At 38.0% G+C, this 24340-nt stretch overlaps 1 protein-coding gene across 3 annotated transcripts in view; it reads left to right on the top strand.

The window, feature by feature from the left end:
* The first annotated feature begins 6792 nt into the window (after positions 1–6792).
* afap1l2 (actin filament associated protein 1-like 2) overlaps positions 6793–24340 on the top strand; it is a 49489-nt gene continuing 31941 nt past the window's right edge. The window contains exons 1-2 of one of the 3 annotated variants that reach the window (XM_041974522.1): positions 6793–7548; positions 19439–19567. In XM_041974522.1, the coding sequence (XP_041830456.1) occupies positions 7533–7548; positions 19439–19567 (145 nt within the window). In that variant the 5' untranslated portion in view covers positions 6793–7532. Of the gene's footprint in view, positions 7549–14050; positions 14076–19438; positions 19568–24340 lie in introns of those variants that run through there. The other 2 variants (XM_041974525.1, XM_041974523.1) reach the window with 2 other exon arrangements.

Here is a 24340-nt window from a genome sequence, read left to right as displayed (position 1 = left end):
TACAGATTGATAGTTTATGGTATATTATTTAGCAAATATTTAATATACTAACCTGTAGCACATGACTGATGATTAAAACCAGCGAGACAATGGAGAAAAAAAAAACTTTGATATTTTTTTTTAACTCTGAGGACATAATTTTCAGATACTTTCACTTCAGTGAACTATTACTGTATAATGTGACCTAACTTCTCCATTTGCATTTGGAGTACATCTAGTACTCCAAAGTAAAAATGTCTTTCACTCCTGGAAAATTTCTGTATGTGATAATAGTTGTTGGGGAAACACATCAGTTGCAGGGACAAGATGTAACTTCTAAAAAAAGTCTTCTGTCTTTTCATTTAAGGGATGTTTGGTTGTCAGTGTGGTCTACATCAGATCTCTCTGTGAAAGAATCCTTATCTTTGTTTGACTTTTTAAGATGATGCTGGTGAAGGTGGTACCAGCTGCTGCCTAGCTCATGTGATGCAGAGAAGCAGATATAATCTACATTTCATTTTTCTTTCTTATGCAGATGGTGATTCAAAGACAAAAAGAGCTTTGCAATTCCCCCAACCTCTACCTTACTCCCTGTAAGTAGCAGCAACATGCACTAGTTGCCTTGGTCCAAGATAGACTGGAAAATGTAGTGAGAATCAACATATTTTGTCTGTAACCCTTTATATTGCACAGCCAAACTGGCATGCATTAAAAAGGATAACAGTTCTTACACCATGACAAAATGTAGAAAACACACACACACACACACACACACAGAAGTTCATCAAGTCAGAGCTGTGGTTCTTCTATAGCTACACCTGCAGATGGCAATGTTACATAGTAGCAGAAATGCATATAGGCTACACAGCATATTCAAACAAAACTTGCACATCCAAATAAACCTTTGTGACATTACAAGTATTTTCTGAATACAGATTAGGCAGCCATTCATTAGCAATCCTGGAACAAACTTTAAGGCTGAATAAAGGGAAACTAAGAACAGAGAAAAGAAAGATTTAAAAAAAAAGGTTTAATCCAGCAAAACTAAAACTAAAAGGGTCTGACAACTAACTTTACTGTTAGCTGCAAATAATAATAAATAAAGTTGCATATTGTGTTAAATGTGTGTATTTTCCCAGTACATTGTGTTTCTTAATAGCAGTCTTCTACTTGGCTTTCAAAAGCATGCAGTAGGTGTTACAAAATGATTACCTAAAAACTTTCCCAGCCTCCATAAGTCACCCATGAGCACTTTGAAATCTGAAGAACCCCTGTTTATTTTCCACAGAGGCTGCAGTTAACCTGATTACATATGAACTAAAAACAATATTACTGACTTAACACTCCTCCACTTAAGCCGCTGGAGAGCCTGCTGGCGTTTAGTCAGGTGCACATGTCTCTGTGATGCAGGGAAAGAGGCACCATCTTCACAAGGTGTAGTGTGTCTGCAGTCCGTGCCCTTTGCATTCTTGGTTTAAATGTTATTAGAAAAACAGGGAGGTACTGCAGAGTCAGTGGGTTCGGTTTTCCTTGGAAATTCCCAGACGCAACAGTAAGAGAAGGCACATGGTTCTCGATTAGATGAAAATACCGACAAAGATGGGAGGTCTCTTTTTCATAGGATCAAGGAGGTGCATTATGGGTCTTTACATATGTGTGCAAACATGGCAGAGACCCCCAATCAAAGAGGGTTTAGTGTTAAATTGGAGTTGAGTCAGCGACCTCTGTCCACTGATTCATGGCTGAGGAATGCTCTTTGTGTTTCAATCAGCCCCAAAACTTAGCTATGAAGAGAACAAACAAGTCCACAGTCACACCTTTGACTCAGATATTAGACCTCCAAAGTCTTCTTTAGTTATTTAGTCATTTTTCAGGCCTGTGGCACTCTTTTTTTTCCACAATTACAAACAAAAGCCTCTCACACAAGGGCAAGTATGATGACCGTAAATCATCCAAATCTGAGTGTTGAAGGCTTCAAATCTCCCGCACAGGCAGTGGGCCATCCAAAGGTCTGCTGCACAATAGGAATTCCCCTGCTTTCCCCTGGATTTATAAGACGGTTAGCAATGGCTACATGGACAAAGACAAAGTCGAGGCGAAAACAGCCAGACCACCAAAGTTTTCAGTTCATGCTGAGCCATCATCCCAGACTCACATTCACACTTTTGGCACTGACTCCAGGCTTTACAATGAGGTGTAAAAAGAAACTGACATCATCTGCTGACTTATCTGAACAGAGGTGGAAAAAGTTCTGAAGGTAATAAAAGATTCCCTGAAATATACTAAAAAGCCATTTTGTTTAAAAAAAAGGGGGGGGGGGGTTGAGGGGGGAATTCAGGGCAAATAAAAATGGTTGAAGATGCACAAACAACACATTTTTGTTATTCAAAGTAAATGTTCTAACAGAGTTTTCAAACTGGTGTACAAGAACAAAGCATGCAGTAAAATACATGTTTAGACTCCTGTCTATCATCGACTATCTTCAGGGAGGCATTTGACGTGTCCAAAATACACTTCTCAACATGATCCTAACATGCAGTCACTTTCACAAAATATTATCTTTAAGACAATGAGAACAAGGAGTCCTGCATTAAATGATACTGAGCTTATCTTAGAGATTATATAAAGAGGCAAAAACAAATGAGATAGACAAAGTAGGTGGAATGGTGACAAATTTGACAAGATTTGAGACAACTGACATGCCAACCCCCCCAAAAATATGTATTGACAATGTATTTCAACAAATGTTTGTTGCCTTAAACTGATTAAACAGCCAAATCTGACTTTTCTGCTTTTATTTACAGTTCATCTGTAGAGATTTTATTTATGAAGTAAGCCTTCACAAGGCCAGAGGAGGTCTGGAGCCTATCCTTGATACTGTCAGGCAAGAGGTACGGTTATGTCATCTGGACCAATTACACCTTCTTCATCAATTGCAATAAAATCCATCACAAATTGTTTTCCTCACATTTGGAAAGCTCAAATTCCTATTATTAGTTTCCTAATTTTTGGAAACTAAAAAAAAGGGGGGGGGAAGTTCTATGAATTACAATTAGTTCCAGTGTAGCAGACACAAAAAGAGGGGAGATGCCCTCCAGTAGCTCTAAAAATCATTCCAGAGTAGCTACACTGTGCATGCAGCAGCTTTTGCCACTGTCTGAAAAGCTCTGTATTATTTCCTGTCTCTTTAAGGCTGTCACAACGTATATATATATATATATATATATATAAGGACAACACTTTGATGACCTGGTAGAGAATTAAAGAAACTAATGGGTATTTATACTCTGGTGAACTAACAAAGGCACATATGAAGCTAATTAAACCAGGTATGCTCGAGAACAGGAAGTGAAGCAAACAGAAAACACGAGGTGAAAATTCTTCTTAATAAATCAGGAGAAAGAGAGAAACTTAGACATCGGCAAAACTAAAAAAAAAAAAACCTAACCAAAACCCACAGACTATGACAAAGGCGTTGTCACCAAGAGTCCATGTCAGTTTCAATCAGCCAGCTGATTCATCCAAAGTGTTAGTGTATAAAGGACTTGCTTATTTTTTATTTCATGTGAGTTCATAACTCTGGGTGTCTTTGCAACTTTGCAGATTTTGTACATGCATAAAAATAAAAAAAATATGAGACACTGAAAGATGAAGATAACCCCAAATTTTAGTTGCCTTTTTTTTTAATATTTGCATTTGTGCACAGAAAATTTCAGAATAAAATTGAGCTGTTAATGGCCTTACCAGCTTATCTTACATTTCCACTGTAAATCAGTCCCAGCTGATAAAGGCATTGTTTTTTTATGTTTACCAGAAATCAGAATATTGCACAAGGACATTAAAAAAATTTCCAATGAAATCCACTTATCAGATTTTGTGGCAACGATCCATCCATTCATTCATTTTCTTTCCACACTTTTTTTGTTTGTACAAATAAGTCTCAAAGTTATTATGAAATGTATCAGGTTTACAGATTAATTCTTCAGTGTGTCCCAACACAATGATGCTGAAAGCTAAATGAAACTATGGTCCTGTTAAAGATGAATTCAGTGGAGATGCTCATGTCCAAAACAAAGGAAGCCTCCTTCTGCTCCCCCCAATGTTTAAGTTGTCCATCTTGTGACAATAACTGTTACAGATGTTGTCACTAAGCCACATTAGCACTTGTATTTTTATGGGAAACTTAGAAATGAATGTTTAATTTTGTGATTAAACATTTTCTTTTATTTGCTGATTTGGCTGTTTTGCAGGTACAACTCTAAATGACTTCTCTACCACCTGTCTGGTGTCAGAGAAATAAAGATAATCTGATCAATCCTCACTGACCTTACTCACCCTGGGTTCAGTGAGTTCAGGTTGCTTCCATCTGGTCGTAGATATAATCTGCCAAGATGCAAAAGCAGTAGATCCAATAACTCATTGCTATTGGCTGTTGATTGCTAACAAAGTATTTCTGTTGTAGGTATGCATGCAAAATTATGTGCAGGTAACTGTTTACGATGCATTATCATATTTACTGCTGTCTGTGCAACATGTTATCCCTTGAGGTTAATAAAGATTATCTTACCTTGACCGAACGTTTAGTATGGTTGCTCCAAACTTAGTAACACCATTTCAGTATGTCAGCCTTTCATTTCTTTTGTTTCAAAATTTGACTGGCTGTTTAGCTGTTACTTATTTTAGTTATTCATTTTCTTTTCTATATTATTTATATTATATATACTGACTGTATCTTTAATCATGATTGTTTTAAGGCAGGGGTGCCCAAGTCCGGTCCTCGAGATCTACCATCCTGCAACTTTTAGATGCAACCCTTCTCCAACACACCTGAATCAAATGACTGGCTCGTTACCAGGCCTCTGCAGAGCTGAATGACATGCAGATGACATCTGATTCAAGCGTGTTGGAGAAGGGTTGCATCTAAAAGTTGCAGGATGGTAGATATGAAGGACCGAACTTGGGCACCCCTGTTGTAAGGTATGAGACTCAATGATGAGACTCAAAAACAATGAAGTCTATAGTTTTGAAATGTTTTTGAAAGCTGTTAAAATGGACAGTTTGTATTGCTGTTTGGAGATGACAGTCTGCTGAGAGGGACATAAACTTCAAAATGCAAGCTTTCTTTTCTGGGACTGGTCTTTAGTTTAAGCTGAGTTAAGTTTAAATGTATTTCCATAAAATAAATTCAGCATAAATGTTTATTTAAAATGCATGTAGGCGTGAGGGAGTGTGAAGGGACTGAAATGTGGTTTACGCCTCTCCCAAAGTGCTTACTAAGACTGTAACCAACCATTTACCATGTTTGAATCTCAGCTGGGAAATATAACAAGACTCTTGACATAGTTGCACCCAAGGTACCAGTCACTGGTCATCTGATGAAAGATTTATGGTCCAAGTCTCTGTGATTTTGTGCAGTTTGGATGTTCCTCTCATGTTTGTAGAAAATCTATCCTGATAAAATCTCATAGGAAGTTTTGTTGGTTGTGTGTGAAATACACTGCCTCGCCAAAAAAAGAGTTGCCACCTGGATTGAACTAAGAAAATATGTACAAGCCTCCTGTTGGATAATTACTGCATGGGCTAATATCTTTCAGCTGGCAACAAGTTATTTAACCCCAACTGATGCAATGAGTTGCTTCTCATTTATTAAACAACCATGTGGAAAGACACATCCCACGGTTGTGGAGAAGCTGTTAGTCTGTTTAAGAAGGGTCAAATCGTGGGTATGCATCAAGCAGAGAAAACATCTAAGGAGAGTGCAAAACTTACTAAAAATGGGTAGAGAACTTTATTAAAAAGTTACATTAGTAAAAATAGGAAGGATAATGGTAAACCATCATCTTTGAGGAAGAAACATGGTTAGGAAAAAATCCTGAATGATGGTGATCAGCAATCATTTAAATATTTTGTAACCTCTAATTAAAAAGGGGAACAATAGAACTCAGGGCTATGTTTAATCGTGAAAGTAAAAGCATTTCCACATGCAAAATGTGAAGGAAACTCAAATGATTGGGTCTGAAAAGCTGTGTAGTCATAAGAAAGCCACTAATTAATGAGGCTAACCAGAGAAACAGGTTTCAAGTTGCTAGGGAGCATAAAGATTGGACTCTGAAGCAAAGACCAGACAGGCAGTGTAAAAGAAACGAGGGCAGTTACTTTTGTTATCTACATTATCCAGTAATGCATTTTCATTAAAATACATGATTACTAAGTTGTATAGACTGTAGCCTTGAACACCACGTGCAGCACGTGTGCATGTGACTGATGCACAACAGTGTTGCACACAAGGGTCCAATTAGGCCCTTCCTATAGTTGTGGACATTGGATGTCAAAAGAGTGCAGAGCACAATGTTGGATTAGGAAGAGAAAGATGGAGCTAATCTGATCTTGCCAAAGCCAGACAGCCAGGTAAAAGACAGGAGAAAACACAGTTCCCACAGTAGTACAGAACATCTTAGTGTTATTTCTTGCATAATCAGATGATTAATTTTACATATAAAATGTTTATCAATATTCAAAATATGTACACACAACCCCAATAAGTTTTTGTTTAATTTATTTTCCCTTTAATGCCAGAGAACCAATAAAATATGCATTTTAAAAGATGAATTAAACAGTTCTTTAAAAAAAAAAAAAATCTTGTCTGGTGCAGTTGGAAAGAATATCATTACCACCTGCCCCAAGTTCTGACACTTCATCATCCATGCTGTCTGGCCTGCATTAAATGAAAAGTTGACTCGTCCGCGTGCACGTGCCCTCGCCCTGTATAAGTATAGGCTTCATGTAAAGCTTTGTACAAAACACTGGGATCCATGTCATGCGTTTTAATCATCTTCCAGAGTGTGCTGTGTTACACCGCTTGACATTCCTCTCATACCACCACCCGGTCACGGTTCTCCCACGGGGGTGCTCGATTGTTAAAGCAGGGAACTTCAATTTTCTGCTGCACCAGAGACAATAAACGGCTTAAAACTGCAACATAAGGACGCGATAACTACTTTAAGTCGACCGTGTCAGCTGTTTTGTCCTCGTGCAGTAGTCGATCTGGAAGACTGAGAATCCCCAAATTCCCTTAAACAGACTTTTTTCCCCCCACACCCAGAAACTAAGGATTCGTTTTTTCTTTAGCAGAGAAACAAATCAAATTCGAGTCAAGTTATGTTAGGAGCCCGGCAAGTTCCCCTTAAGTTTTGTGGTTAAACACGGTTAAGAACATAATATAGTAGAACAACGCTGATGGGACTCTTGGGGAATCTTTGAATGACACTTCACTGAAGGTTCCCGCTGTGAAAAAAAACGACGAAGCTTCTTTCTGTCTGGATGCTGCCGACTGGGAGGAGTAGGAGGTGGAAAAAACTGAAAACTGATTAGGAAGAAGCAGAGAGCGCTGTTGTTCCGTCTCAACAAACACTGTGTGTAGCTCGGTGTGTTGTTGAATACTGGAGGCTCGACTCGCATTCCGCAAAAGTTATCTTCCCATCACTCAAACTTGTAGGATTGCTTCAGTGTATGAGAGGAGCAAAGCGGCTGAAAGCGCGAGACCGTGCGAGCGAATGGAGAAGCACAAAGGTAGGTTTTTAAAGGGTTTATGTCACTAACGTGAGACAGGACTGCTGACAGTGTTTCCTTATGAAATCGCTGTAGAAAAGACTTCCTTGCGACCACTGCGCGTTGGTGGGAAAAACTATTTAAGAATGACCCATTGCATGACATTTACTGATTTTGGGTGCAATTAAGCTGAAAGATATTTGCATATTTGTATGAATGTATGTATTTATTTATTACCTTTGGAACAGGAGCATATGAGCATATTCAGGTGAGTTGAAATGGATTTTTGATTGTACAGTTCTGCTGGCTGTGCTGGTATGTCACCTGCCAATTAAATGTTTTAAGCATCAGTCTAACAACACCACCTCAAACTGAAATTGGAGCCCAAGAATATGCAGATTTATCTAAGTGGGGTCTGTGAAATGGCCTACATTGTGGCCACTGATAAATTCCAATAACTGCATTATTGTTCTCACAGCATTCCTAAAATTCCTGTGGTTATTTGTTCATGAGGGATGAGCAAGGTCATTTTAATACTGCCTGTTTAACATAAACAAAGAGTTTGAACCAGTCTGTTGAAATAAAAGTAGAATGATTGACCTTTTGTTTTCTGGACTCTATGAACCTCCTGCGTTCACTGGTCTGGATGGCCCCCAGAAGCAACTTTCTGGACTGGAAACAATGGTGACCAGTCAAACTAGAATGGAATCACAACAGTTTGAAAGAAAACAGTCTTACTGCCACATTCCTGTCCACCAGCTGACTAGACAACCCAGTCTGTTTACTCCCACTGTCCCTCAGAGTAAATAGTTCATGCTGCAAGAAGCTAAACGCAGCGGTGTTCAGTGTAAAATGTTTCCTGTGAGGGGATTTAATTAGCTGTGGAATCTTTGTGTGGGTCATTCATCTGCTGATCATGAGAATAGCCCCATCAGACGATTGATCCATTCAGCATTTTATAACCACAAACTTTTTTTTGGTCCCAGCTTTAATCTCATTCATATTACTTTAACTGGATGTGTTATTTGCTGAAAAGATCGTATTTACTTCTGATGAATTGCTAATGAAATCAACTCTAAATCATATGTGGTATCAGACACTACATGACGTCAGCTCTGACAAGTTCAGATGCGATGCATGTTATGGTCATGTGCAAATGTTTATGAGATAATTCTGAGAAGGTGTTCATAGCAGGGGAGCGTTGCATTCACAGTCCTGTCAGTATTTAAATGCAGAATTGATTAGAGGTGAGTTTGTAGCATTAATTTGTTTCATTTTCAAGTCATCTGGAGGGTGTTTTGTTTACAATCACAATTTTCCTGGTAGGTGCAGCATAAAAGAAAGGTAAATGATTATCAGGTAGTCGTGCAGGTAAGGAAACCTGCACCTGGAGGTCAAGACTGTAAAGAAAGAGCTTGTGTGTTCAGACTCTTTTGGCAGCTGAATGGATCAGAAGCAGAACATTGAATTGGACACTAACAGCAACATGCAGCTGGTGGAGGGGTTGCACAGTGAAGGGAAACCTGGGAAAAGTCAGGGAAGCCAGTGACAAGGAATTGCTTTATTTGGTATTCTTGATTCAAAATTTTTGTAGCCTGACTCATCCAGGTTTTCATCTTGAGGAATGACGCAGCTGCTCATGTCACTGATTTTCACACCTTGTGGCAGAGAAGAGGATGAAATTCTTGAAACCACCTGGAGCTTTGCTTGGGCTGACTGACCTTTTGGGCTATGACGACACATTTGACAATCTGTGCTACAACAGAGAGTATACTTCAGTGGCGCTGTCAGTAAATAATTAGAGCCATTTTTATGTAGTTTCAGGTCGGCTACTCACTTTGTTCAGAGCTTAATTATATCCCACCAAATAAATAATATCACAATGGGAAAAATATGAATTAACTCTCTTTACTAGGACTGGTTTAAACAAGCAGGCTTCTTAACTGTTTCTTCATCAGCTGATAAAGAAATAAATTGTAACATGGCAACTTTTTAGGCAACCCCTAATAATGACTTGAATATAGTATACAGTAGGGGAATGGAGTCATGTATTTATTATTGTAAGATCCTATTTGGTTCTTTTAATCTTCTTTTCTCTTCAATTAATGCTTTCTGTCTTATGTTTTTACTTGTTTTGCTTCCCATGTTATTATGGATCATATCATTTTCAGGGTAAAACATGTCAGTTTCATTGGCTTCCTGTTCTTTACAGCTGCATTTGACCCAGAAAAGAAACTTGATCTGTGGTGATGGCTCCCTTTTCTTGCCTCTGGCATCTGTAGTCTTCTTCAACAATGGTCTGATTCTGTGATTTGTCCTAGGATACAAGATAAATGCAGCCAGAAAAACAGATGTGTTGATGGACATCAGTGGTAGATTTATTAGAAAAACAATCTATAACAGTTAAGCACTGTCTGCTTTTGATGAATGGGATAAGACATTAGAATTCTTTGTTTTAGAAGGTTCATATGAGCAGCATTGTCTGGACTTTCTGATGCAGGAGACCATGCTACATATGTGAATAACCACAGATGTGGTTACAAGTGGGTGCAAAATAATTTAATCTAACATGCCAAAAAATAACAACACACATGCTGGTATTTATTATACTGAATATTTACCACTATTTGATCATTACTCTGCCCTGTGACGTTTGTGGCCAGTTTGTCTAAACCGCTTGGTTCCCTCTATATGTTTGTTTTGCACATACCAAAGGAAACAACTTGAAACGTTATCTGTCAGTACAGTGATCACATTCACGTACCCTCCTTCTGTTAACCAGAAAAGCTGGCATTAGTTATGTTGCATTTTGTTTAGGTTTAGAAATAAATAACTGGGTTAGGTTAAGGCACCAAAACTCTTAGGTTAGGAGAGTGTCATAGCTTTCATTTACTTAAAAATATACTTTTAAAACATGTTTTTCCTTGTGAATTTTAAGTTATTGAACTAAACAAATGCATTGACCCCCACATATTTTACCAGATATGCAGGTCATAACTTTTAAATGGCTTTACTTGTTAGATGTGGACACCAACATGGAAGAGGTTCTCCTTTGGTTCGCACATGTAGACTATTTTGACCAAAAATTAATTTGATTTTAATCTGAAAAATCCCACTTTTTTTTTTTTTTTTTTTTTTTTTTTTTTTTTTTTGCAAACTGTGATGACTTCAGTGTGAATATCATATTCCACAAGTTATGAAGGGGAGACATACTGCACCCTCAGTTGGTGATATATCTGTGATTACAGTTTGTCCTGTAATAAGCAGTCGCTCTACTGATAGCACCGAGCTTTTAATAATCTTGAGCTGAAGTGGTTGAAGAACCACAGCTAGCCTGGTAAAAACAAAACCCCCCAAAAAAACAACGTAACATGCAAGTGAAGCATAACTGTATCAGCTCAGCAGTGGCAGGCTTAGATGTAAGCCATCAGGGCTGGTGACGGGGTCCAGGTTCACTCGTATGTGTGTCATGGGATGAACTTGCCAACAGAGAAGGAGTGGAGTACGGGTAATACAGGAAGCTGGACTGAGCTATAAAAATGATGAAAAGAAAGACATTCTTCCTGCTCTGTGGCGGTGGGGTGCTCTGTGTGAGTTTGGCACTTTTTGCCCTCAGGGTCTCACTCTCGCTCATTTTCAGCACATCAAACGTGTCTTTGATTGCTGGATACTGGAGCTCCAGATTGGACCTGTATTGTGTTTGCTTCTCACCAGGTACACTTTTGATGGAAATGCTACTTAGTGAAGGAGCATACACACTTGTAATCACACACATATGCACACTCACTAACCCGTACTCTGCCTGCAGCCCTCTTGGCCACTTTTCTGTGGGATAATAAGTGAGTAGAGAAGCTTTTATGTGGTTGACTCGAAGGCGGCCCTGCTAGTTACTTTTTGTCAGCAGCTGCTTCTAGTTTGTCACTTTGTCTCTCATCAAACCGAGACTTCTCGTAAAGCTTCCTGTTTTTCCTAAACATGAAACTGTTTAACACTAAGCAGTGAATCTTAATTGAAAAATGACTGATGGTTAATGCCACACAAAGTGATGCACACACCTCCCACAACACAAGACAAAGGTGATGTCTTTGACATGCAGGATACGATTGTAGGGAAGTGGACGGAGATTAATGAAGGTGATGGATTGAGAAGAGGATTGAGTCTCTGCCTCTTTGCCCAAGACACAGATTTTTCATCTGTGTGTTTCTAAAAAAAAGGTGGTAGGTAGAGTTAAAGAGTTGTTGATTGTGGTTTAGCAAATCTGATGCAACAAGTCATTTTGTGACAATATAGATAACATAACTAATTTTGGTGCTTAGGGCAGAGCAAACAGCTTTAAATGGTGATGTGATAATTATTAAAATTAAAAGTGCTAGTATGTTACCATTCATTTGCTTTTTTATGCACCTAATAGACAGAAATATTAGATTTTGTTCAGTCTGATTTCTTTCTCCTGTATTCAGGAGAAACAAAACATGACTTTGACAATGTGAGGGCGATGCAGTTTAAAGCCAGTGAGGTCACTATTTATCAAATTCTTCCACCTGTTCAGTGTTTTTATATAGCTAGCTATTGATGAAAATAAAAAAATTACAAATGTTTATTTATTTATTTATTTTGTTTGCTATTAGGCAAACAATCAACTTTAAGTCATTAAAATCTACTTATAAATGCACAAGTAAATGGCCCCTGTGAAAACTAGTTCTTTGCAGTAGATACTGGCACACACATGCTGTGAGTCAATAAGCTCCTTCTATGCACTGTTGTGCCCCACAGAAGTTCCAAATAACTACAATGAGCTTTAAACTACTGACTCTCAAACATGCCAGTCCTTCGAAGTCTTGCGAGTTGAACCAACGCTGAACTGATGCTGTTAAACCAGAACTTGCACGTGATTTGTGTTTGTTGAAAATGATGCTGAAGGAGCTCCTTGTGTGTTGGCATGCAATGCTGTGGGCTCCTGACCAAGTATCCGTACGTGAAGTGTAGTGAGTGAGAACAGGTTGTTGAAACCTGCACTGTATTCTAAACAGGACAAAGTTGCTCAAGTAGATTAAGGCCCTTTTTTGTTTATTGGCCATTAGTGAGTTTGAGCTGTGACGCTTCAGTGTAACTGAGATAGCACAGATCTAGAGATGGACTGCTAGAAGAAGGTGCCAGGAAAGTTTAAGTGCAAGATGAATAAAGACAAGATTAAACCATTAGTAAAAAGAAGGAGGATATAAGAGGAGACCCTTGAAACAGAAAGTAGAACTACTCTTGACAAGTGACTGCTTATTTAGGGCATTATCTTTGGTATTTGTATCTTTGTAAAAGTCAAAGCTTAAATCAGTGGCTTGGCTTATTGGGATTTGCTTCCTGTGTTTTAAGATAAAACTGCTGTTATATCCTTTCTGCTCTTTTCTACTTGGTGAGTCTTATACCTATGCTGTCACCGCATGCTTTTACATCTTTCCTTAAATAATATCAGAGCTTCTGTTTTCTTTTTGTCTTTTCTTCCAATTTACCTTCCTTGTTCCAACTAAATTGATCAAACTTGGCTGATAGTAAAGCATCAAGTTACCTTAGCCATGGCAGCATAATCAGTTGGGATATGTTATGTTATCCTTATTTCCTTAAAAGAAAGAAAGAAAAAAAAACACTTAAATTCAATGGAATCTGACTACTATTGGGGAAAAACATAAGAACCTTGAGCCAAATCCTACCATGTTTAGTATACATTCTGCAGAACACTTTGTTTAACATTGCATGATCTCATCTAACACCTTCTGTTTGAACTCAGCTGTTTGTGTTAAATTGGGTTGTTGATATCAGCTACTTCTCATAATTAGAGTTTTTTTTATTTGCACTTAAATAAATATTTAAACTGGGGAAACCCGGTGGATAGTTGGTACATTGTCAACAGGAAACTATACACTTACGTAGAAAATTAATTTGCAAATCTTTCAGCCTCCGTGTAGTCATTCCCAGGCCATTATTCTTTGTCCACGAGTTCCTTTAGTGCCTATATCAGACACATGGCCTCTTTTTTGTCAAGTTGACACCAGATTTGTTATACTGTGGTTTCTATGGAAATAAAGTCAAAACACAGCTTGAATTAATCCAGCTATGTCAGTTCAGTCCTCTAGCTGAAAAACCAGTACCTGCCAATAGCATTCAAAAGCCAATCAAGCTAATGTTTGACCTTTTATTCAGGTCTTGCCATCAGCTAACTATCTGCTATTGCTTTCTAGTTCTAGTAGTCAGGTTTTATATGACTAACCTGCCCCTCCTAGAAGGTATGTGAAGGTACTAGTTTAATCAGCAATGAGCAGAAAGTAGAGGTGACTACTTTTTTAAGTGGTGAAAAAACAACTCTGCTTTTTTTTCATGCCTTCCAAAAGCCCCTTATGTGTGTGTGTGGTTCCAATTCTCCTTCTTGCTATCACTTCCTTTTTAGGTGAGGTTCCACCTCTGTCAGTCGGTGTCAGAATTTAGCATATACCTTATCAGGGCTGTAAATCATTTTAGACAACGTGAGTTTACCAGAATTCCTTTTACAATGGAATTACGTAAGTTTATCTTCTAATTTCTAACATTTAGTATATTGTGTATGTTATTCTGGACTTAATTTTTGCTATGTTATTATAATTATGTATATTGTTAACAACATTCACTAACTTTAAAGAGATTAACTGATTTAAAATGAAGAGACATTTTTGTAGATGATCAGCTTTTTAAAAACTTTAGCAAGTAGCTAAGCACCTTAATAGCAATCAGTGTAGCTTAAAATTGCTGCCTAATGGGGAAGGTTGTCTTTAGTTTGTTGAGTAGTCTGTGGCATAAAGATAAAAAGAAAAAATACTTAATTAATAGTGATTGTTGCATTTAAAATTATTTATTTTTAAGTCCACAAACATTGTGGGGATTCAGCTATTTTAGGAAAATACATTTTACTGGTTGCAACTTTATCAGATGTCATTCCAGTTACTCTATACATAATATAACATATGTACAGATGTGTAATTTGCCTGTACATGTATGTAAACTCATGAGTAAAGACAGAGCTGGTTAGGAGTGGCATTTCTGGCATTTTACAAAGCACATTTATGTGCTGCTGAACATGTCATTTGTAAACTGTGTGGACTGAGTATGAGTCATTAGATGAGTCAAGAGAAACTGGTCCCTCGGCCTGGTGGATGGGTGGTCGTAGGTGGGCACACTCTAGACATATAGAAAAATATGCAGACAGAACATGTTATGTTAAAGCTCGATGACTGCATTTCAGTTTTAGTCAGATATGAAAAGAAAAGCAGCACATCTGCAGTTGTTTTTAACATCTGCACCACATCCCAAAATATGACTATGATTGAGAGAGCAAAGGAAGTGTCCCGAACAGAATTTAACCAAAAGCTCTGAGCTGAAAAAGCAGGAAATCCATCTTCCACCACAGCTGCATTCATCGCATCACTGATTGAAGTAGTGTTATAATTTCAGATTTTAGCTTGTTTTTTGTCTTATTTACCTCTTTTTTTTAATTTTCTTTCTTTTCAACGAAGTCTTTATAATGATGCACACATATTGCATCAGTAATACCAAGGATATTTCCTGGAGTATAAAGTGATCTGCTGGGGTGTAAGTCTTTTGAAAGTAGAAAAGATAAAGGGGGGGGGGGGTGTACAGATGAGATGAAACCCGAAAATGGGACCAGTTTGATTTGGATATGAGAAAAAGAAAAGGACATGCACAAAGAACCTTTTAGAGGACTTTGGTGACTATTTGAAGGTTTTATGAAGATGGTGCTTGTTTGGACAGAAAAGTTGGTCCAACCACTCATTATTGTTTAATTTAGGTACTTCTTACTGTTTCAAGTGAATCTACTTGAAAAGCTAATTAGTTTTTTTTCGGATTATAATCACTCAGCATACTGTTGTGCGTGATCCCACAAGTACATATTTTAGCCTGTGAAAAACATGTCAACAGCCTCATTTAGGCTGGAAGTGGTCTTCTAAAAATGCTTTGTTAATTTAAGAAAATCAAGTGTGGTCTTTCCAGCTTGATGTAGGACCTTGAGTCTCAGAACAAGAAATACTTTCAAAGTCATGACAAGGCACCCTTTTTCCACTGATGTTCAATTTTACTAGGGTATGGTTGAGCAGACACAAGCCTAACTGAACTGAATTAAAGTCTCCTTCAATAAATAAATGGACATGTACTTATTTTTATCTACAGTTCTTATTCATTTGCATTCATCATGGCCACTAATTTCACAACTTTAAGTAAAGAAAATACATTTCTTTAATGTTAATAGGATATTACATCTAAACCAAATGCTTTTGGTTACTTGCTTTATCTGTCCCACAATACATTGTGTTGTGTGATGAGAGTTATTGTCCTTTTGAAACATCCTCTCTTGTCCAAGTGTCACATGTAGCAGAATTTGAGGTAATTCTGAACATTTTGGGTCTAGTTTTCCTTCTGAAATATTTCTTCCAGTGCATGGAGTAAAGAACTTTAGGTGAGACTGAATATATTGATTTTGATGATCAGTCCATTGCGATGTAAAAGTCTCTTAACCCATTAATTCCCGACCCATGAAAAATGGTAATAAAAGTCCAATTTTTTAAATATGAAATCTTTATTTGGCTCTGTAACAAAATGTAAAAAAAAAAAAATAAATAAAATAAAAAAAAAACTTTTTGGGGGGGGGGGGGTACCATTTATTACCATGTGCTATATTAAAAATATTATAATATGGTTTTCTGCTTCTGGGTATCTGTTAGGGGACAGAAGATGAGCATCAGATTGTGTTCAACAGGATGTTGAGCAAAGTTTATACCATAAATTGAAGCAAAATGTCTCAGAAACTGTATGTGACAAATATGTCACCTCGGGTTCTTATGGGTTAATTTTGACAGTCGCACTGGTGCATCCATTGACAGGTCCCAGCAGACCTGACAGCTGTCCTGTGCCTTGATGGCTCCTGAGTTGTCTCTTATCATCTGAGCTAGTTTCCTTTAAGCTGAGAGGGAATGGTTGGGTTTTTCTTCCGACTTGGAAAAAATGTGCTTTACCTTAACAATGATTGAAATGACGAGTGTAGAGTCAGTGGTTGTTTAGAAATGGCTCCAAGAGACATACATAAACCTTGGATCTGCACCAAACCTTGAATCTTGCCAATGTATTATGTATAAATCAGTCCACTAAGAATTATATACCTTGCTGGATCATTGATTCCAGTCATCCACCAGATGCCCTTGTTTGTCTAAAATAAATTGCCCCACTTAACAGAAATTGTATTTTTGTTATTAAATATTATCATTGCCTTCCAATCTGTAGGATAGACATGAGATTAACAGCTGCTAAAGAGAAATGATCATGTGTTGTCAATCACACATTACACTGTTTATTGTTGGATAGCTGTTTAAGAGGAAGCATAATTTAAATAATGAGCCACACTTTATTTAAAACAGTCAAGATCACAAAATGTTGGCCCAGCTCTGCTCCTCTAGGGCCAGAATCCTGCAGATTTTCCATGTTTCCCTGCTCCAACACACCTGAATCAAATTGAGTCATTGTGCAGATACTTATAGGCTGTTGGATCCATTAAATTTGACTCAGGTGTGTTGGAGCAGGCACACATTGAAAACCTCCAGGACAGCGGCCCTCGATGACCGACTTTGGACAGCCCTGTATTAGAGAAAACATTTCATTTGTATAATCCGGGTTCAAATGTTTTTGTGACTAAATATAACTCCTATGCAGGGATTAATAAAGTTCTGTTTTTAATGTAGTACTGTGGTAAAGTGAGCTGAAAGTAAAGCTATTTAAGCCAGATCAGTTTAAAATAAATCCACAGTTTAAGAGTCAGTATGGGCAAAGCCACTGCTAATACACTGTATTAATCTTCCAAATCCTTAGAGCACTTTTTCTGTTGTGAACGTGACTAGTTTGAGAATAGAGTTACTAAAATGTGGTAATTTACTGTTGCTAATAAAACAAATCAGGAAGTCCAACCTCAGGAATGAGGAAGAGCAACCCTGCTCCTATATAGTGAACTGTAGGTGTTTGGAAACCTCTAATTCAACTTTTTGATCAAACAATCTGAGCACTATTATGTCCAATCAGAAATGTATTCCCACTTTCACGATTTTGTTCTAGTTTTAACTGCAGCAGTGAAAAGTTCCTGCAGCAGTCCTGCTCTCTGATGTTCTATCAGGTTCCTCTTGGTCTTTCTACAGAAGGGAAGTGTTTATACTGTAGAGGCTGCGGTCACTAGCTGGATGTTCAGTGGGCATCTTGCCAACCAAAAGCCCACAGAAACGGCCTGCTATGGACCTCCCTGTCCTGTCAGCTGACTCAGTTTCCCAGGGTCCTCCAATCCAAAAGGCCATCTGAGTCAATCTCTGCAAATACACAAGGAGGAGAAGCTGGAAAAATGTTTAGATTCATGTCAAGTGACCATACAATAGCAGCAAAACAACAGTTAGAAATTTAGCAGTTGTGGGTTTAATTATTACATTAACATTTTAACAAAAAGATGTTTTAATTACTTAAGACTCTGACTGTGTTTTATAGACATGATGTTTTGTATAGTACCTCCCTGCAGAGGATGTCTCATTAAATTCAGCCCCGCTTGCTGCAGCTCTGGAAAAGACTCATCCTCTTCGAGAGGTAGAGCTTATTAAGCTCTGATGCTTTATACTGCAACAAATTCCCCTTTTTACTTTGATGTGTAGGAGAGCAGGAAGGAGAGGAGAGGGCATGGACATACTCCCACCCCCCTCAAGGCTCAGTAAGTGATCACTTTGAGCCGGAAGGAGCCACTAAAACAATATAGCTGACAGTTTTAACGGAGTTCAAACACACAGGACGAGTTTAGCTCTCTCGTTGAAGTTTGTAGGTTTTCTGTCTTGTGGAAAAGAGTTTAGTTGTTGAGCAGGGTTGGATGAGTTGAGTTCAGTTGGGAACAGTCATGTATTGATCAATTACTGATTTGTGTTGCTAGGCAGTTACTATGTGAGTTCATATAAGGCTATTATCGAATTGGACAGTTACAATTAACTGCAGTGCATAATAACTGTAAATATTGTGGTCCGAAAGTGAGCTGAAAAGAGATGATATGTTTGGACACTGTACTTGACTTCACTGACTCATTCGCCTCCCTAAATATTTTCACTTTCTTTTCTTTTTTTCAGTCTACATTCCAATACATCAGTACATCCCCTCCCACCAATACCTATCCCACCTTTTCCTTTAATAAAGCCTTTCTTCTGCATTCTACTTTTGACTGTTCTCCTGCTGAAGAAGGGCTCTCACACTGAGGCCCACTGTAGCAAGGGGGCCTATTCATGAGGCCAAAAGACAGTGAAGGGAAACACAAAGAGCTCCCCACACTGTGGAGAGGGCCGGGAGCTTAGCGCTGACCCCTGAAGGATGTGTGTGGGCTGCACCCAGACACATTTGCCCCCGCAGACTCGATTCTGGCCCAGGCTCCTCCTTCCTCTGAACTTGACCTTTCACTAAACTCCCAAAACAAGCTCAAACAGACTTGCAACTGTCAATAGCAACTGGTTGGGAGACATTTGTGAGTGTCTGAGTGGTTATCGACCAGTTTGCAGCTGTGAGAAACAAGGGTGAAAAGATAGAAGAATATATAAATAACTAGGTCATGAAATCAATTTTAAAAGAAGCAATCTTGACATGAATAAGTCTGTTAATAATTAAAGTACAATATTCTGAAAATGTCTTCCTGGAAACCTCAGAGCTTTTTGTCTTTTGATGGCTCTTCTTGAGCTATGATGATCATGGCCTTAAATCTTTACTGTAACACTATGCCAAGGAATATACAATGAGTTTAAAAAAAATTCTCTTCTTACTATTATTGTTATTTTGCTTTAAATCTTAGTCTCTCTCATTTGTCTTGGGCTTTCAGTGCTGGACCAGCTCCTGATGGAGCTCCATCGCTTCTTGCTCATTCTGGACAAGGAAACTCTGAGTGGGAACGCCACCATCCAGAAAGTCTTGCTGGCGGATCTCCTCCAGTCCTACAGAACCTCAAGCGGTAAGAGGAGAGACTAAGAATACCATGTACTACAAAAACCTCTTATTCATCTCTTAATCACATAAAAGTGTAGAAAACACTCACCTAATGAAACTGAACTTAATGAGGGTAATTAAAACTCTGTAGGTGTTTACATTAACTCAACCAAGAATGCAGTAAAGTAAATCATGACCATAACTGTCACTTTAAACTGAAACAAATATGCCACATTAATAAATAACTGATGCATAATCCCAATATCTGGTGTCTAAATGCATTCTCATAACAGGGTTTCCTCTACAGTTATATTACAGCAGCACCCCGCCTGCATTAAGACCTTTTCTTTAGCTCAGGTTTATACTTTATTGTTTTATTAAACAACTAAACAGTATAATTTTATTTATCTTATTTACATAGCTGCATGTCATTAGGCTGTAGACTCTTCCACACAAGGATATAGGTCTGTCTGATGATCAGTTATTGCTAGTATTATTGGTCTTTTCTATACAGACTTTAGAGTTTGTGCCATTATCATATCTCTTAACGAACTGTAGCCATACTCTGAATTGCTTCTTCCAGCAACATTGGCACCTGTTGGCACCGATACAGGTATTGAGAAACCTAGTGGTGCACGATTCCGATTCTTTGGAAAATTGCCTACTAGTTTCTGGGTGGAACCAGTTTTCGATTCCCATCCCTAAATCTGAGCCTACACGTTTAAAACTGGGTCAACACTAGAGGCATAAGCAGAAACGCCAATCAGCCTTTCCTCATTTTTTCTTAAAGTTGTGGTTGTTGTGATTACACAACGGTTACACTGGTTGAAGGTTAATTGAAAATGTTTAGGTTCATTCAAATGCTGTTTAGACTAACTGCCACTTAGTCTTTCTTAATGCAAAACACATTATGTAACACGTAGTCAGACCATGTGTTTCTCAGACATTCAACGAGCTTTCCCTGTCGGCAGTTTGGCTTAAAAGAAGCAACAGTGCTCACATTTCGAGACTTGAAGCTTTCAGTAACCACCGTGCAGTCATAACAGTCATGTAATCTCCTAGTTCCTGTTAAAATTAAGAGTATTCTTTTCTATTTGTGTAGCTAAAAACACAATGTGGTGACAGATTGCAATTTACTTACCTGCATTCCTGCTTCTTTAGCAAATAATCATACTATTTTTTTCTCTCTTTCTTTTTTGACTATTTGCACTAATAAGCATGCTTTGCAAAACTGCCTTTTTGCCTCTTCCAGAATTGATGCATGGAGTGGTAAAGTAGCCTGTCAAGCCCTGAAAGACAGGTTTATTTTTCATACTCACTGGTTCTGACACTCAAGCAGAAAATGGTGCAACTGCTGGTGTGATTTATGTTGCCTGAAAGTCTAGTTAGTTACTGCGTCTCATCTATGTCTCAGACCTCAGGTCAGTGATTAGGTTGGGGAAACTGTATAATGCTCTAAAGACACCTCAAAAGTTACTATAATCTGAGGATGCAATGTAAACCAATGCTTTATTTTTGTTTTGTTTTTAATGAGTAAATTCCTTTTGAGTCACTGTGTGTTTTGAACTAAAAAAAGTCACTTCTGCTTCCTCCCTGTCTCTCTCAGAGAGCTCTCACACACACAAGTGCCCACTAACACACCCAAGCAGTCATGATTTTCCATGTTCAGGTCTTGGACTGGTCTCTCTATACTTCCTCTTCTGGCTCCAAGCTGTATCATTTTTCCGAAGCTGCATTTATCCTCTTGGGATGCTCACTTCCTTTGCGCAGCAGTTTATAAATAGCCTTTCAACTCTGTTCCTTAAAAATCTGTTTTCACTGTACAGGCAAAACATCATTTATTCTGCTGCTCACCATATCTATTTCAAAGGAGAAACCTTCTCCGGGGTATCACACAAGTTTAGGGTTTTGTTTGATTTCCTCTCGGGGTATGGTCTTAGTCAGCTGAAATATTTAATTCAATGAAATAACCTTCCACATAAGCTTCACTACAGCTCCGGTACAAATTCCCAGAGCAGGTTACAGTAAGCAGCTGCAGCCTGCTTTGCAGCAACCTCAGGGTTTATTGTTTGAGAGGAGAGACATTCATTCAGATTGTTTATACGGAAAAATTATGTCCAGCTTATAATTATTCTCCCATGCTCAGAGAGACCTGAATTCAGACTTTTCTTTTTCTCTCACTGAGTGTTTATGTTCACTGTGTCATGAAGTTTCATCATCTCCATGTTGACCAGGCTGTGCTTGTAAAAGAGATCATTTGATCTCAAGCATGTGCCTGGTCTTAGTTTAACATAAATTAATGGGAAAATTCAGCTTTTTAAAACCAGGAACCCATTTTCCATCTTTTTGAGTCCAGATTATTAACAGTGATGTGCATCTTTTGAGCAAGAGCACAACAACCTGCAAGTATTTTCTATATGGAGAATTTATCAGCTGGTTCAGTCTTTTTTTTTTCCTGTGGATTCTGAAGAGGTGAAACATCATATCACAGATGGTGGTATCTATGGACACACTGAGATGATCCAGATCTGCTGTCCAAAGTTGCCACTATGTGCAGTCAAAGTTTTTCTCCACAAGTTATTTCTGGACAATCCTGTGTCTTCAGTCTAAATCGCTTCCATCTTTAATTGTGCATCTTTTGTTTAATTTAGATCGAAATAATTGAACTCTGTTTTGAATATATATGGACCTCAATCGATGAGGTTATTGACTATTGCATATAATTGTTTAATATTCATAAAGTCAGCCTCACCTTGTTTACAAATCATAATGTGATAAATCTGATCAGTTGACTGTCCAGCTGGCAACAAGTCGAAAAAGGAGACAACACAGGTTAACAAAACAAAACAATAAACATGCTGGTACCTGACAGCTAATTTCTGCCTTCATATATGGTCAGATAAACACCTGATCCTGTCAGTGGCTAAAGCAAGCACTTTACTAATTTTTGTTTATATTAGTTAAATCACAAATCGTAGTCAAAATGGATTTTTCCTTTAGATTTTCTCCTACTTTTCAAACTTGTAAAACAATAACTGATTACATGAAATGTTCCTAATTCTCCTTGACCTAAATTCATTACAAATACTGAGTTTAAGTATAATTTTAAAATAAACCACAGTCATATTTGATGTTATAATGTAATCCCTGGTTTTGAAGACCGATGGCTGCATTCCATCTTTAGTTGTGTAATGCTCAAAACTTCAAAGATGAAAGTGCCACAGAGCTCTGTCTGTGCAGCAAGGAGTTCTCTGACTAATGTTTGATGAATGCTAACCACGGTAAGAGTGGGTGTCACTATTGATCCCATCTCTCTCTGCACAATGGCGCATTTGTTTGGCTTTTAATCCTGGACTTTTTACAAACATCCTGAAAGTTTGTTTGGCACTAAGGTGGCATCAGATTTTCCCACCTTGTACTACAAGAGCAAAGCATATTCAAGACGTGAAGTCAAGCATCAAAGTCTTCAGGTGTTTTAGCTGCTACACCAGATATAAAGTTGGATTTTAATGAAATGAAATTTGATTGCATACTGTTGCAAAGCTTCCCTGTTCTAGACCAATAAAAAAAAACTGAATGTGGTTTGTTACTGGTATTTTACGTACAGAGCTATGCTGTTTTAATGTACACAGAATGGGGTTTGACATTGTTTTGCTGAAATAAAGACTTTAAATTTTAATAACTGGTGATTTTAATCTACATATTTTTAACAGCTCTGATCCTTATGGAAGAGAGTTTTTAAACCTTTTAGACAGCATGGATTTCAAACAACTCGTCACACAGCCGACTCATAACAGAGGACGCACCCTGGACTTGGTCATTACGTATGGCCTGTCCACGGGTGTGTCCTCTGTTGTTGACCTGGCTGTGTCTGACCACTACTGTGTGTTTTTTAACATCACCAGTTTTAGGCAGCGGGAGGCCCCAGTGAGAACTGTGAGGAAGCGATATATTACTTCTGAAGTGGCTGCAAATTTTATTAACATTTTACATCATACCTCTGCTCAGTTTTTACCTGCATCCAGTGATTTTATTGTTGATCATTTTAACTGCAAACTTAAATCCGCTATTGATGCTGCTGCTCCACTAAAAACAAAATCTATAAAAGGTAAACCCAAATCACCATGGATAAATGAGAGCATCAAAGAAATAAAAAGGAAATGCAGGAGAGCCGAACGAAAATGGAGAAAAACTAAATTAAACATCCACTTTGAGATTTTTCATGAACAACAGTACATCTATAATAATGCAGTAAAACAAGCAAGAACCCTCCATTTTTCAGACCTTATTGCACAAAATAAAAATAACCCCAGATTCCTTTTTAGAACAATAGATAATTTAATAAACACAGATTTTAATAAGTCCTCCATGCCAGCATCAGAGGCTGCATGTGAGGACTTTTCAGACCACTTCAGAGGTAAAATCAGTGCTATCAGATTGAATCTTTTATCTCAACAATATGTTGATTTTAACATATCTGAAGCATTTTTACCGGAGGAAACACTGGAGAGTTTTGTCCTGGTTGATGCAAAGATGCTTGGTCGGGTTTTCTCCCAGCTAAAGCCAACTACCTGCCTTTTAGACCCAATTCCCACATCTCTTTTAAAAAGGTTTTATGGTTTCTTTGAGCCTGAGCTTTTAAACATAGTAAATTACTCTCTTCAGACGGGTGTCTTCCCATCTGCCTATAAAACAGCGGTGGTCAGGCCCCTTCTGAAGAAGAGTAATTTAGACCCTAACATTCTTGATAACTACAGACCTGTATCCAACTTACCGTTTTTAAGTAAAATGATTGAAA

Source organism: Melanotaenia boesemani, chromosome 21, assembly GCF_017639745.1.
Source record: "Melanotaenia boesemani isolate fMelBoe1 chromosome 21, fMelBoe1.pri, whole genome shotgun sequence".
Classification (NCBI taxonomy): domain Eukaryota; kingdom Metazoa; phylum Chordata; class Actinopteri; order Atheriniformes; family Melanotaeniidae; genus Melanotaenia; species Melanotaenia boesemani.
This window is presented reverse-complemented; position numbering and strand designations above follow the sequence as displayed.